Here is a 16710-nt window from a genome sequence, read left to right on the forward strand (position 1 = left end):
TTTACACATAGTTTAACACTCAAAAGAAACTCTGAACAGCTGAAATGCCTTATAAATAGCTCAGACCCAGAGGAAGTGCAAACGTCTGCATTGTGAATTGTAGATCTTAATTACAGACAATGGCTGGTACAGCAAGTAGCACAGAAAAAAAAAGTGAAACAGTTGCACTGTTCATGGTTGGCAATAATTCTTCAGGAAAATATTTACTATCAATCAGTTATGAGAAAAGGGACTCTGTGCTCATAAAACAGCACGTTGCTTCTCATACCAGGACCATTTTGCTTCAGCATAATCTGAATTTAAACAGCTTGTTTCCTGCGGATATAATTTTGGAAATAAATAAAACAAGTCTATCAAAATCTGGAGAATGTGTATGGTGGGGTGGAGTGGGGGGAGAAGGAATATCACATTTCTTTCTCCATCATTTGCAAAGAGGCTATTAGACCAAGACAAAGCTAAAGCATAAAGATTGTCTTGACCTAAGAAAAGATAGACAAACTAGCAATGCAAATAAAAGTAGTCATATTTTTGACAGGAAGATCATCATTAGGTCAAAGCTCTTAGATAAACCTCTGATGCCATTTTCTACTTTTGCTGTCTGAGAATTCACTTTCAAAGCACCTTTTGTAAGTTAAGTACTCCCAGTAATGTCCCTGCAATGCCTGTCATTCACACAACCCTCTTATTACAGAGAGAATACCTCCAACAGAAGGGCAAAATTACATCTCTATCAGCCAGTGACTGAGGCAGTGTGTATCCTGTTTGCAACAACCTCAAAAACTGCTGTCCCTCCCAGAGAAAGGTATATCCAAGACACAGTAGAGGATACCTCTTATTGATGCATTTGGGGCTGGAAGCATGTCCACTGACAGTCCCTTTACATTGTTACACAGAAGCTTAATACTAAAAATCAAGCTAACACTACTTTCTTATTAAAACAGTTGAACAAATATCAAGAAACTGAATGTTGCTATTCAAATAATACGTGTTCATGATTAAATTGCTCTAATTTCATTCTCAGGGACTGGAAAGGCTTCAAAAGGACTAGAAAACTATGCATTATCTCAAGATATACTGACTCAGTGGTACATCACAGCAGAACTCTGAGCTGGTTGTGCTATTCATGCAAAGTAAATGCAGACACACTCTCTGGAAAAAAAGAGCCATCAATCTGTGACATAAAGGGACTTGAGAGTACAAGAGGGACATCTTCAGATCAATTTGTCCTACTGCCAACTGGAACATCCAGCCTGGAACCCTAAATGCTTCTTTATTAAAGACTGCTAGTGGCTTCTCCTTTAAATTCATATAAAAATTCCAGACTTAATGTTATTATTGTGCAGAATATGTTTGCTCTAAAAATTTGAAAGTAGTGATGCAGAAAGAAATGACAAAGGAAAGAAGATTTCAATTACCAGCTATTTCCACCATTCCTTGCTGAATCACCCTTGAGTGTAAAATGTGTAGCTATAGTTAAATAATAAGATGCATCTCTGAAAGGAAATTTCACGTAACGTGCTGGAAGTGCCAAGGCCTGTTCTATTTTTCCAGAACTGAGCACAACAGAGCTCTGTCCCACCTTCAGAAGTATGATGAACAGTAAAGATTCCCTAAAAGATGGAAAATGCTAAAAAGACACTGAGAAGTCCCTTGTTTGCCAGAACCTTAAAAAGCAAGAGTAGCAAGCAGCAGTCTGAAACAGAAGTCTGATTTCTCAAGGGTGATGTCCGTAACTGTATTTTTCTTCTTCAAGTTTTACTTAAATCAGGGTAGAGGCAGAGAACCTCTCCCAACTGCTGCTGCTGAGTTCAGAACTAAGGAGAAGCCTCGGGATGCTGCATGCTGTTTTGAAGGGGTCTCATCAGTGCTGTCTCTCCCAGGGATGCTATAGGGTGCCTGTCTCTGGCACAAGCAGGAGAGAATTCAATGTGCAAAATGAAACTAAGAACACTTCCTTGTACAGAAGATACAGATGAACTGGAATCAACTGCAGGAGTTAATAAACAGTAAACCCTATCTAATGAATGTGGGAAATGGGTATCGACTGCAAAACTCTTGAGCTCAGTTATACACCAATCTCTTGTTGGGAAAGAAAAAAGAACTAGGAATCAAAAGCATATTTCCAGAATCCAGGAAAATGCAAAATCTAACAAACTCGAAGCAAACAGCAAAACTCAGACCTAACACACCACATAATCAAAGGCTGAAAAGACCTCTGTATAAAACAGGACTGTATATAATCCATCAGAAGACTCAGCCAAAGAGACTACAGACATACCAGAGCATCCCTCACCACACATCAAACATAAAGTGTGAAGGTCACCACAGATTTCCTGGGTACAGAGCAGAAGAGAAACTTGTTTGCACACCCAGGAGCATAAAAAAATCCTAGTGGCATACCAGATGCCAAGGGACTTTTAACTATGTCCCTCTCTAATTGAGGATGAAGCACACACCAACACCATTATCTGCCTGAAGATACTGGCTTACAAAATATGGAACAAACAATAGGAACAGATGCTCATTTGGCCAGATTTCAATAAGCCTCATTAAAATCAAACACCCTGTCCTTGGAGCCCAGGTCCATGCTACATTTCTACCTTATTTAAGCACCTAGCTCCAATTCCTGAGGAAGATGTCCACTTGTGGTTGCACATCAGTAGTACCACTAAAAAAGCCCTCCTGCAGAGATTTTCTGGTTTCTAAAGAAATGAAAAGAAGGAGTTTTTATATATGTGTCTCTGTGTGTACACACACAAGTAAAACACAGAGACTGCATTTCCTTTTAAAATATGCTAGTTTGAATATACATCGACTTGTTGATCGTTCAAAGGCAATGGGCAAAAAGATGGCAAAAAATAACAGAAAAACTCTGGCACGTGGGAGAGAAATGATGTTACAGATCACATATGTGAAATCTGTGCATCACAATGTAAAATTTTTAATTAAGTTCCCAGCCCTTCAGTCAAAACATGCACACACTTGAAACTATTTCTAATGCTCCTTATTTGCTTTTACCCAAATGTGTCCAAGTCCTATCAATGAAGATTCAGAGGAAATACCAGAGAAGTAGAGCTAAGAACAAGACACAAAGATTCATCAGAATATTATATTTTTGCTTTATTTTTAAATGTCTGAATAAAACTAGTTAATTCATGGGTTTGCAAAAGGCACTGAGCATCTGGCTGCAGTGGCAGCATGACACTGTACACAAAACCTGACAGACAAGGGTTACTAACACACACAAACTTCCTTGAGTGATCAAAATACTGTGGCCCTATGCTGCTTTCCACACCTGAATACATATATCTGTTTTTCCCCCCCTCTATTTTAGGAAGAATGCCAGTTGTTAGGTTGGTAGTTTACACTGGATGTCCTATACAGAAGCACTCATTCACAAAAGAGTTTAACAAATGGACAGTACTCCAGTCTGAGAGAAGATACCTCAATACTGACATGTGTGGCCTCAAGGGTAAGTGAATTTCATTCTTTGAACAAACTTTTAGAAATGTCAAGCACACAATCAGTAAATACCATTAATACGGTCTTAACAGAGCACAATTGTCTTTTCTGCAAGTAGGTGCAGAATCAGAAATATAGTTTTCAGGAAAACTATTGTCTCTTGCAGACTGACTGGCACATCTGACAAGCAGGTGATAATGCAGACAGTGGCTCCCACTCAGGGGTAATACTGCACTGCAGAATCAGGAAATGTAAATCATGATTTCCAAAGTAACCCTTTCTGTTTCACAGCAAGTTAAAAAAAACAATAGAACCCCCTACAATATGTTCGGAAAAGTGCTGCAGATAATGAAAACTGCAACACCTTCCAACATTCACCTTCCTGACAAAACATTTTAAAGTCCAAGGCTATAAAACGTATCAATCATGGAGGATAAAACACTCTGTGTGCATGTGGTAGGAGAAGGCCTCTGGACTCCCTAAATCCCATTTAAGCTCTTCACCTAGGGAACATTTAACAGTTGTGCCATTTGCCTATGCCATCACTGAACCATCTGCATTTAGATAGCTGGAGTTATAAATGCTTTGACACTTCTGGAATTTGAAAGACAGGCTTTCTTAGAACCTACTTCATTTGGTTTGTAGATAAGAAGGCAAAGGAAAGGAGTACAACAGCCAGGGAAGCTTGTACTGGAGGAATTATATCCCTAGAAAAGTCCTTATGTTTTTTTAGAGAAAGATTATATATGTGTATGTGTGTGTGTGTGTGTGTGTGTGTTCATATATGGTTTCCCATATATATATATATGATGGCAGCCTATCCAAGAGTATATATACACATATATCGCCCTACAGCAATATACTGCCTATACAGACACAATACTACAAAAACATATACTTTTTACTCTCGAGGATGATGTCTCAAATTCATCCTCAATAGCATGAAACAAGTCTTGCTGTTCCTACCTTGAGCCCTACCCACACCTCTTACCACAAACTTGCTGAAAACATAACTTTTGGAGAGCTATTAAGTAGGACATGAAGTTGTTAAAGTATGTGATTTTATTTTAAAGAGGCACCCCTTAAATTAGCTGTACTTCTTGGGCACCCTTGTTCCTCAGTGAAGTAATCAGGTTAAACAGGACACTGCAGAGCAGATGAGGTTGAATGGTTTACTCCCATGAGCTTGCTGTGAGCTGTTTTATGGCATCAGAACCATGTTCTGTGATGAGACAACTGAACCAGAGGTGCTCTGCCTAAAGAGTTTCACCTAGTCTGTATCATAAAGCACCCTGGGAAGCAGTGTGAAAGACCAGTCATATGAAGAATGGAAGTGTTGGTACTAAACTTTGTACCAGGACTTTGTACCAGAACTGGTAGCTTCTCTCAGAAGTGCTTCTCCAGTGGAAGGTAACTGGCATGTCAAGCACAGTTTATGAGTGCTAAGCCACCTGCAAGCACCACTACAAACTTCGAGGCAGCCAATTCCCTGACAAGAGTCAAAAGTAATGGGATATCCAAATTTCACCAGCAAAACCCCAGCAAAGATTTAGCTGGGAAATTATCTTAAAGGTCAATACAAAAGTGGCCCCTGAAGGGACAAGGTATCTTTAACAACCAATCAAAGTATGAAAGAAATGGACTTCAAGAAGATCAAGGAATAAGAACTGAAAGATAAAACAGGCTTTTGACTGGCTGGGTTTGTGGCGACAGAGGAGCAACAAAATGCCAGCTGGTTTCAGTAACAGATGGCTGCGTGCACTGATCTGTCCTGCATGCCCATTCTAAACTTCCTTTCAGTGGAAATACAAAGCTAACACAAGGCTAAACGCATCCTTCACGCAGCCTTTCCACACATCATCATGGTTCAAATGTCCTCCATTCACAAACAAACCAAGCTGTACATTGTTTTACTCTAGTTATGCTGAATTCTAAGAAAAGAGGGTGGCTAATGGCCCCTCATCTCTTCCAATCACATCTACTTCAGTTGTCAAGAAATTACTTTTCCGTGACAGGATAATAAATTCATTTTCTTACCATTCTGACTGTAATATCTCCCTTGTCCCTTTCCTTTAAGTACAGTGTTCACTGTATTTTAATTGAAAAGTCTTTTTGCACCTCCCTTCTGGTAGCTAAGAAAGGGAACCATGATAGAAAAAGCTCTCATGCAGTATTTCTAACATGTATTTGGACATTTATCATTTGAAGTTTCCACAGCTAATTACATGGCCGGCATAGGTCATCCCACTGGAAAAGCCTATTACTTGTATAGCAGAATGAACCCTTCAATCCTACATAGCTCAGGACTCAAGCAATCATTTCCAGCAGAAAAAAACAACAAGTCTAAAATCTCTACACTGAAGGATAGAAAAGCCTACCCAAAATACTAGCTCTTTGTTTAAATATTTTTTCCTAACTTTAATATTTAATGATAACTTTTCATTGACTAACAATGAGCAATTTGCTAAAAATCCCTCAAAACCAAAGCTGTTCTCTTACTTACTTTGGCCACACAATTTTCAGTCTTCATAGCAGTGCTTCCTAGACATACTGTTTCCTGGTTTAAGCACAGTCTGGCACAGCTGTTGTAGGTCTGCAGAAAGATTAAAATGATTATGAATAGAAGAACACAATTTTCTTTCAGGCACCAAATTTTTGGCACAGGAATCTACATTAACTGTACTATTCTACTACATTTCCTCTTTCTAAGATGCTAATGTTTCAAACCAAAATAAACTAGTTTGTAGTAAAAGTCTATGTTTAGGGCATGCGTGTCCTCTGAGAAGCTATGTACAATTTTACAATATAAAAATACAAAGAAAAAGAGTTTTCTTCTCTGTTCCTTTGAAAATGGAAAAAAATCTCATCTCAGTTTTTGTTCTTTCACAAAATGCTGCATAATGGAACAACTAAAGCAAGGTGATTCCTACACAGTAGTTATCAGAGAGCATGTCAAATGTGAATAAACATCCAACTTTATCAAAATATAAAATGCAAAATACATGAGACACATCTAAGGTTATAATCAGAAGGAAGCAAATGCAGATCACATTTCATTGTTGTATTTAATGTTCTCAGTAATGTAAAGCTTTTTAATTTTTTTTTAAAGGAGAATGTCTTTTTTCTTTAATACTGTCCTGCCCAAACGATCCCCAGCTGGGGCTGCAGATTTCAGTCTTTGCAGAACACATCACTAGTAGTCCTCTTCCCTTTTGAGGACTACAAAGTGGGCTTAAAATTATAATTTGGTTGACTTAGCTGTTTAAACTAAAATGAAGAACTAGTATGAAGTTCCTGAAGAACTCAGGAACTTCTACATGGAGGCTCTCCTCCTCACCCTCAGCACCTTGGCATCTAAGAGCTTCAGTATGGGATTTTTACACCTGCCACCATTTACAGAAAAATCCTCCCATCCAAAAGTGGCAGCTCAAAAGCAAGCACCAACTTGGTTTGTTTCAAGAGCAGAAGGTGGACCACAGAGAAGATGCTGCCACCTCAAATAGTTGCGTGAAAAAAAAAGATGCTGAAAGAGAAAGAAATTAAACTTGTTACACAGACATTTTCAAGAGCCCTAAGTAAAGCACACTAACATTCATGATACTTTTAAGATTGCCTTACTGTCAGTTTTCTCCCTGTAATACTCACTGGCAATCTCTGGAGATTTTTTTTTCAGGGCTTGCTACGATTTCCATTTGCTTGATTTGAAATTACTTCAACCCCATACCTCCTACAGGTTACAAAATCTGTGGAGAACACTGGCATGTTAAGGGCTCCTAAATTTCCCCCTCTGCCCCAAAGCTCCATCACCAGAGCCAGATTCCTTCAGTGCCAAGCATCAAAAAACGACCTCCCTCTCTTGCCCCTCTGCCAGAGGCCTGACTCTGTGCAAAATGTTGTCAGCAGCAACACAAAAGCTGGCAGAGGAGCACATGGCAAAGCATGTCAGAGGCAAGAATTCAAAGAGATTAAAAGGGGTTTATGCTGAATGATAGATGGGCCCACAAAGCCAGTGTTCCCAATCAGTTTATAACATCACCTAAGTCCTTATGACCCTCATGAAACATTCCTTACTGCACACCATGGGAAATCAGTATACTGGTTTAGGTGGATCTGTACTGGACCAGCATAGTACAATTCACTATGGGAGAAATTAAGGAAATCACAGTCCTTTCCACCTTACCTATTTGCAGAGCCCCTTTCAAGTCCACCACAAAACAGAAACAAGAGATCACAGAAGCCCTACCTTCTCCATTGCTTTAGCAGTTCATGTTTTACTTCTCAGTGAGCTCTCTAATCATAACACAACCAGTGACAGACAGGAATGCAGAATATTCTGGCTCCAGCAGTTCTCCTTACATGTCACAACACTGATATCTGCTTTGACTAGCAGCCAGAAAGCAATTTCTGACTCTAGGCCCAGAAGGAGAAACTGAAAAATTCAAACATGAATTCTTTCAAGGTGCTGTGCAGATGAACAAAGTGCATCTTTCAGCAGGAGAGGCTCAGATTCAAACTGGATTAGGCCAAGCAAACAGAAGTCTGATTGCCTCCTGCAAATACTTGCCAACACCATAAAACCATCGCACTGGTACACATAAAACATTCTCCTCAGAAGAAAGATCAGAATGGTATAAACTACTACAAACTGGGGCTTAGATACAGCATCCCAACTGATAGGCAAAAAGTTGGTATCATCTGCTTTGCACTGACATTTAGACAATACCATGCAAACTTCTTTTACAGGCATAGTATTAGTTAAACTCAACCACATTTTGAAGGTGAAAAAACATGAAGGGCTCATAAGATTCTTTGTTCAGTTTATACATTTTTGTAATTTAACGCATTTATTGTAAATCTGTGATTTTTTTCACTTGCAATTTCATTCCTAAAATTCCATATGCAGTATTTCTGCACAACTTGTCTCCTACATACTAATGCTGAATTTCATAAGGAGCCCTGACTTGAGGAAAGCTACTGCTAACTCCACTTTGCAGATCAAAAGCTCAGCCACAAAAACATTTACTGAAAGCAACAGGAAGTCTGTGGCTCTGTGAACCGAACCATGAACTCAACTCTTGTCAGTCTTTTTCCTCCCAAGACAGGTATGAACAAAACTTGGCTGTAGGCCAGCTTTTTAAAAGCTGGGCTTACAACAAGCTTTCTCCACATTTTCAAATTGGAAAGAGTAGACAATCCAAATACAAAATGTGAAATACTAAATTCTAAACCTAAAGATGTCAGCATTTTCTGAGAATGAAAAAGCTCACTATGCACTATTCAAAAGTTACGTGTATGTCAGAATGCAAATACAAATAATTATTCCAGTGTATTGCTTAATTAATAACCCACATATCACATCTCAGTGAGAATAGCACCAACTGAACTTCCAGCATAACTTATTCATCAAATCCCACAATACCAGCACTTCTGACACTTGATGGAACTAGTATAGCCTGTATTTAAAGAAGATAACATGAAATATTTCTTCATACAACTGGCAGTGGATTTCTGGTGCTTCGTGCAAAGAACATTGTCAGAAGTGGAAAAAGGGACTAAACACACTCATGAACAGCAGCTCCATAGGTACTCAGCATAGATATCCTCCATTCATCCCTAGTGCAACAGCAGTAGGTGCTGCAGCAACAGGAGGGAAATGGAGTACCAAGAGAGGCCAGACTGCTTTGCTCTCATCCAACAGCACCTTCCACTGACAGTGCTGGAGTTGGCAGTAGTGGATGAGCTGACTCTGGGTCTGACTGACCTGGGCATCCTCATGCTATCAACATACCTCTCTGTCCTTTGACAGCATGCCAAGGAACTCCTCCTTCCCAACCTTTTCAACCACAGAAGGAGGGAAGAACATGCTTTTACTGTAAGAGCCAACTTGTACGCAGTAATTTTATTACATAAGGATTTATGTATGTGCCAAATTACCAGACGACCATTTAGTCCTTCAGCAACTCTTTGTTTCTCAGTAGAAGTAAAAGGAGAAAAGAGAAAATTAAAAAGAATATATATCGTGGATGCAACACACCAGGATGCATATTTGATAATAAAACATAAAGTACTCTTCAGTTTGACATACATTACTATCTTTGCAAAGTTGCAAAGTTACAAAGTTCTTATTTTCACATCTCACAGAAGAATGCCTTGCGGATGAATAAAGAGGCAAAGAAGATCCATATGCATGTCCTATAATATGTTGTAAAGAGCTGAAAGCAAAACACAGAAAAACTAGTTCTCCCTTAAAGTCCAGGGGAAAAAGAGGTAATGTCACTCTACTTGATAGGTCTCAACTGAAAAGTACTGACAATGCTACAAAAAAGCTGCATCTGGCTCGTGAGGCCAGGTCATTAGATGCTTGGAGAATATATTGTAAAGGCAGTACTATTGGTAGTCTCCAAATACTTTTTTGCAGGCAGCAGTTACTGGCTACTGAGACACAAAATGGCTGCTGGACATGGAGATTTGGTTTCATCTGATATTGTTCATATGCTAATAGTTACTGTGAATAGGTCCAGTGAATAGACTAGTGAATTCTGAAATCAGAATTAAAGTCATATCATCAAGTAATAATGCAGAGCCCCTCATGTTAGGTGAAACATTTGATGGTGTCAAATGCTACACTGCAATGTAAGAGTACCTCCTTTCATTTGTTCCAATGCCCATGGGAACATCGACTTACCTGGAAGAAAAGCAGGAAAATCAAAGCCAAAACTAAGCCTTAGAAAAGGGTATTTCTCAGGTTCGCCTTCAAAGCTTGACCCTTTTACATATCTCATCTAATCTGCACCAAAACTGTTCAAGTTTCTCCTCACCTTTCATCAAAATAAGAGGTTTCTTCATCAAGGGAAAGTATTTTGAAATGGTAGCCTGGTTCAACGCTACAGGCAGATAGCTTTGCGTTGGAGTGCTTTAATATGTTTTTATATTGCATATAAAGCATGCAAACATAAACCAGTTTGTTGAAAACTACCCTCTTTGTGGAAGCTGGCTGTAATTTTGAACAAGTTTTCAATTTTCGCACTGCTGCTAGGGTAAAACATTTTAAAGAGTTTAATTTTTACAGTGGCTTCAATGACACAAGATTATCTAACAAAGTAATGGTTAATCAATAGAGGGTTTAGTTGTCAGGTGAAACATATAACACACTAAAAGGGATTGATTGCTAGACTCCTCCTTATTTACTGGGAGGTATATATTTAAAATGACACAAACTTGTTACCAAGCTGCATTCCTTTAACCTTGCAAAAGCTGTTTGAGAAGAGTGTTAAGCAGCCCTATAGCCAAACAAGCTCTAATGAAAGAAAAAAAGAAACCTACAAATATATGGGAGCACCAAATCATGTCAGCAGCAGGGGAACCACAAAGCTGTATTCACTCTCAGCCAAAGGTTTAAAATGCCACAGAGGCACTAGACTATGGTTCACTAAAGATAGAGCTGTATCTGATCTCATTCCGTAAGTGTCTTTGGTTACATTTTTCTTTTTAAAGAAAGTATGATCCTGCTCTTTGACACAAACACATAAACATTTCTACTCTTGTCTGTGCAGCTCTGGATGAACACTGAGCACCAGCCTGAAGCCTCGAACCTCAGGCAGAACTCCATGTGTGTGCAGCTTTCCTGCCAACTGAAATCCATTTCTTTGGCCATTCATTCCAAGAATCCCCAGACCCTGAACAAAGCTCCCCTTCTTAATAGAAGCTGCAACCCAGGAGTTCAATAAGATTGCCCCCCCCACCAATAGTTAGTAATTACATGATTTATCAGAGAAAGATAACACTAATAAAAACACAGCAAAAAGACAAAACCCATACCCTCCCTTCAAGTCATTTTCAGGGAAAAGATTATTAAACTGTTCTTTTTGAACGAGGGCTTTTGTAGCTAAGCACAAATTGCCAAACGGTTAGAAAAAAAAGTTATTAGACTCAGAAGAATTCAGCAGAAGTGGGAAGTTATATAAACAAATCACTCCAGCAGATTTGGAAAGATCGTTTTCAGCTTATTTAGAGTCTTAGGAGACTTGCATTAATTACCCTTTAAAGGTCTTTCACATGAACTATTTAAAATAAATGCAATTTATTTATTTATTTCAAATGAGGTGCTTCTTCTGAAAGAATTAAGTAATCTTAACAAATTTAAAAACGTTTTTATAAACAGGTAATTAAAAAGAAGACTGGAATTAAGTCAAGCTGTAAGACATTACCCAGGATCCGCCTCGACTATTTTCTTAAGATGAAATTTTTGTTATCCCTAGCCCAGCCTTGGGAAGGATCGTCTCCACAGAAAGTCATAAGACAAAATAAAGACTAGCCAAACAAAAAAACTAGAACATTTACAGGATTTTCCCTGAAGCACAGTTTGTCATATTGCAATTACACCTTGCTGACTGCGAAAGCCAGAGTCCTTAATATTGCCACTAGAGGGAAGACGTGTCTTAACACACGGCAGTGGTAGTTGGGGAGTGGGTTTTCTTGAGCAATTACCATAACAAAGCTCCCTTGGCTGTGTGTACCTTCTAATTACCCAGTACAATTAAAATGACTTACCTAAAACAAACATGAAAAAAAAAAGCCCCTAAAACAAAAAACCTAAAGACAATGCAAACAAAAAGCCTTAGTCCAATATGCTTGTTACCTGAAATTACATTAAAGCTGGAGATTTATTTTTAACTCATCCATCAATGCACAAGGGGGAGAAACACAAAAAGGAGTACGCCACAATGCCCAACACCATGGGGTTGTTCAGCTACGTAAAAGCATTAAAACAAACAAAAACAAAGACCAAGGCAAACTAGATCTCTTGTTAAAGAAAGGAAGGAAAAAGAAAATGTCGTGGTATTTAGCCATCTGGTAGCTGCTTGAAAACAAATTGTCCTCAGAAGAGCAGAAATACAGTATGTCTTCTCGCAGTTCACTGGCTTATGAATCAGACTACTTTTCCTACTTTTTCATTTATTTATTTATTTTTTTAAAATACAGGCATGGTAATGTTAGACTTCTAAGCTGCTGCTTTTACTTCCCTCTTGTCCCACTGTGCAGACACAACCATGGTCATCCCAATCAGACCCGGTTATTGTAACTTGGACGCATTATTTTGCAGTCTTTCAGGATACATCTTGTTGCGCCCATTGTTCAAAACCCCCCAGGATTTTTTTTCTCTAACAGCTACTTGCTGATTTTTAAACCCTTAAATCTTTCATTTTATAAGGCATATCATTAAGGGAAGATGGCAGCCAAGTGATTTTTCTTTCCATTGACAATTTGTGACATTTTTCCAGCAGTGTGCAAGGTGTTGAAAACCTGGCAGCTGTTACCTCCTGGGATGAAGATCCTTTTTTATCCTCCCTTGACAGTTTAACTCAATGGGTCAGCACCTTTAAAGACTGCAAAGTACCACTGAAGTGGATGGAGGCTTGAATTACTGCTCCCTCCCTAATCAATGTAAACCCTCACTGCAGGTGAAACTCTTCATCTATAGAGGTGCATGGGGGAGGAAAATGTAATGCCCTGAGCCAGATGGTTTTCATCTTGTTTTTTAAAGAAGAAAGGAACAAGCTAACAAGGGGACAGCTACTTTTGTTAGCTTCTTGGCCTCTCTCATGGCTTTGGATCCCCAGGGTTCCAGCCACACAAGAGAAAGAATACAGAAAAACATAAACACTTAAAGAAATATAACTAGGGGGCTGGCAACATGCTGCTTTCAAAGAGCTGGGAGCCCTGTTCAGTGCTTTATTTATCACTGCCCACGTTCTTCGGATGGTAAGTGGACATGGACACAAAGGGCAGGGGGAGCAGACAACACTTGCAATTTACTCAATTACAGAGGAATGCAGCAATGCGGCGGGGTGACAGATTCCTATTAGCACTAATGCTGAAAGAGCCCAGTGGCCTTTCCGCCACAAGGCAGCATTCCCATTGTAACTCAGACTCCAGCACATCCCGCTTTGGCTAGCTTTTTAACACACCCGAAGTGTCACAAAGGAATGGAAATTTTTTGTTGTTGTTGTTGTTGTTGTTGTTTGAGAATACTGAGAAAAAAAACTTGGAAAGGAAGAATAATATTGCAAGTAAAGCTAAGGGTGTACCTCTAGCAATTTCAGGGGGCTTTTCAATCAGCAGCTCATTATTATCAAGCATGTAAAAGATGAAGTAACCAGGATAACTTTATAGACTAGGAATGCCCTGCCTCAGACAGCTCCCCCAGAAGGCCAATCTGAAGTGCAGCATCTTCCCTGAAGAGATGGAGGGAGCTGAAGGACCCTCTCTTCTTCCACACCATGGAACTTTCTTCATCAGTCAAAAAGAGGGCTTCAATTTTTCATGACAGAAACACTTTTGCAGAGGAGAAATACACCTGGGGAGAAGCTATAAGCAGTGGGATGAGACTGCCAGCTGAAAGTAAACCACTAAACAACTGCTTGTTTTCATTTTCCTCTACCTTCTTCAGCCACTTTCTGCTTCTCAAGGTTTTCTTAAATATTGGCTTTAAACTCTTAAGATCAGACTGTGCCTATTTTAACTCTGAAATAGCGCCCAGAGCATGTTTTAGGTGCTACACGTAATTTTAGAAAATGATCTCAAATCTGTAAGAGTGAATTGAGGTAATATTCTGTGCATAAACTGTAAGAGGGAGAATTCTTGAAAATGCTAAGGGGCTTGTCTGAATGGGGTAACAGACATGGATATTTTTCCCCCGGACTTCCATCTGGAAGCTTGCAGAAAGACAGCAGAGTCCAATGTGAGGTTTGCAGGAGGTACGCTGTGGCAGCCTTGCTGTTGCCAGCTTTTCCCCACAAGGCACCTTTGCCCACAGATGAACCACAGCAGCAAAAGGCACTTCATTATTGCTGCACTGAAGAGAAGGGAGGGAGGGTTTTAAACAACCAGCATTGTGCCCGTCTTCTTTAAAAACCAGTGGGGTAATCAAGTTCAGGGCAGCCCTGGACAGCTGCCCTGTGACCTATTCATGTTGACCCCCACTATTCATCACTTTCCTTAGGACTATGAGGGCAAGCTCCTGGGGAGTGACCACCACAATAGACAGATACGAGCCAACAATAATACGGTTCCTGCAAAAAAAACAGATGGCACTGCAATAAATTTACAAATCTGCATTCATGGCTCTGTTAAAAACACCCAGAAGCTAAAAGGCTGGAGGGGCCCCCAGAGAGTTTCCCCTTCCCAGTTTCTAAAGGCCAGCTCTCTCCCCAAGACTATTGAGCTCATGTTCTTCATAAATGAAGGATGGAGACATAGCCCTTAAAATAACAAATGGCTGACCTAATCAATCTAGTGTTTGGGTCTAACACTAAATGATAGGCACTGAAAACTAATTATGTTTTTTGGCAAGGAAGTTGAATTAAAATGGAAACACACAGGTTAAAAATGCACTGAAGCATTTGTGAGTCCCTTTGAAAGGGCAGCACACACACACGCTCACATGCAGGGCTTGAAACAGGAACCTGATTCAATAACTCATGCATTTATTTTTAAAATGAATCAGATTAGTCCCATGTGTGACCTGCCGGTCCATCTGTATGAGCTGGACTTAATGGGCACTCTTCTCACGCTTACTTCAGTTTGAAGTATGAGAGAGATAAATTTAGTTTAATTTTCAACAGATCAAGCTATCCATTTTCCAAATGGACCATCTGGATCAGCCTATTAAAATTAATTTATAACTTTGCAGTGTGAAAATTCGTTTGTTAGCTTAAATAAAGTTGCCAAAAACTTTTGCCACTTGTCATTGTTTTTTTCTGGTCTGTTTTCATACTATGATTTTCAGTTTATCCCTTCAAAATTTAATTTTGTCAGATCAAGAACTCAACAAAAACTGAACGTCTGCATCCATATTCCAAAGTCTGTCATAGCTTAGATCTTTTCACTGTTCCAGCTAACAGTGTCAAGTTCATTGCCTTTTTCTGTTTCCCAGTGCTAATCAACATGTCTCTCCTGCCTTGCTTCCCCCACATGCACCCAACAGCAGCCGTGCCTTCCACTTCCAGCAATTCAAGGATACAGCCCCACTTGTTGAGACTTCTGAAGACAGCCTTCTCCATAAACCATTGTAATCAACAGTAAAATGATATTTCTCTTACTAAGAGCTGCATAGCCCTGAGCAATGGGTGTCTTCAGTCCCTGTACACAACTCCACCTTCTGGGATGCCTGATCCACAAACCCATCAGAGAAAACATCATGGCTAAGGCTGCATAACAGCACTGCAAACAAGGCAAGAAAAGGAAATGCACCTTTACTTAAACTTGTTAGCAGCTGAACATGTCAAAACACAGTACTTACCCTGAAGTGGTCTGATGCATCTCATTAATTTTCTAAGACTAATCAAAAAGTACTAAATATGAGGATACGTTCACAGGAAAGACCATTTAAATAAACAGACTTCTGTTCTACCCACATACACTTGATTTCTCTGTGGATGTAGGTCCATGTTCCCCAAAAATGAAGTATTAAAGGAGTCTTACAGGAGGAACAGAAAATACAAAACTATTCACACAATATTTATGAAGTTAGTGTCTTTCCAATAAAATGGAAGGCATTTTTTGTGTATTAGTGCTTTGACAGCATTTGCAGGTCACATTTTTTTGGTTCTACAAAGTATGGATAGATGTAAGACATAGCAGTCACTCTGCAAACCTTCCTATAGGAGATCCAGATCTTTCCAGTAAGCATTACTCATTGATTGTGAGTATTTAGGCACATGGCTAAATATGTGTCTGAATTCTGGAACAAGAGCCAGAAAAATCCTCACTGCTCATGTCCATTGCTAATAGAGAACAGGAGCAATCTGAGCTTTCAAAATGCTCAGATTTTTATTTATTTCTATGTAAAGAACCAGAATTCCTTCTATAACAGGCAAAAAATCATGGACAACCACCTCCTACAATCTAGATAAGAGGGTATTTGCTTTAAGACTAAGACTACATCCTGAATTTATTGAAAAAGACTGTTCTCAACACAAAGGCCCCAGATAGCAATAGAAGACACAAGGACTTTGTCCTGCATCTGTCACTGTAAGGATTGGACACTACGATGGAGACTGATACAACGTCTCATCAATATTGTGCAACAGAGCTAACCATCTTCAATGTAAACAGTATCCATTGAATTCATTCCAATATGAAATTCTGGGACACTACAGGTGGTGTTTTAGTTGTATTCCTGGTATCTACTTGATTATGATGAACTGTGGGCCTGAGGGAAAAGACAGCTTTCCTATGACACTAAGA

The 16710-nt window shown here is 39.4% G+C and overlaps 1 protein-coding gene across 13 annotated transcripts in view; it reads right to left on the reverse strand.

Moving 5' to 3' along the window:
• BTRC (beta-transducin repeat containing E3 ubiquitin protein ligase) overlaps window positions 1–16710 on the reverse strand; it is a 119609-nt gene that overhangs the window by 52699 nt on the left and 50200 nt on the right. For 10 of the 13 annotated variants that reach the window (XM_056494681.1, XM_056494689.1, XM_056494678.1 and 7 more), the window contains one exon: window positions 5966–6055. The exons of the other annotated variants lie outside the window; for them this stretch is intronic. In XM_056494681.1, the coding sequence (XP_056350656.1) occupies window positions 5966–6055 (90 nt within the window). The remainder of the gene's footprint in view (window positions 1–5965; window positions 6056–16710) is intronic. 13 annotated transcript variants of the gene reach the window in all.

Source organism: Oenanthe melanoleuca, chromosome 6 (assembly GCF_029582105.1).
Source record: "Oenanthe melanoleuca isolate GR-GAL-2019-014 chromosome 6, OMel1.0, whole genome shotgun sequence".
NCBI classification, from domain to species: domain Eukaryota; kingdom Metazoa; phylum Chordata; class Aves; order Passeriformes; family Muscicapidae; genus Oenanthe; species Oenanthe melanoleuca.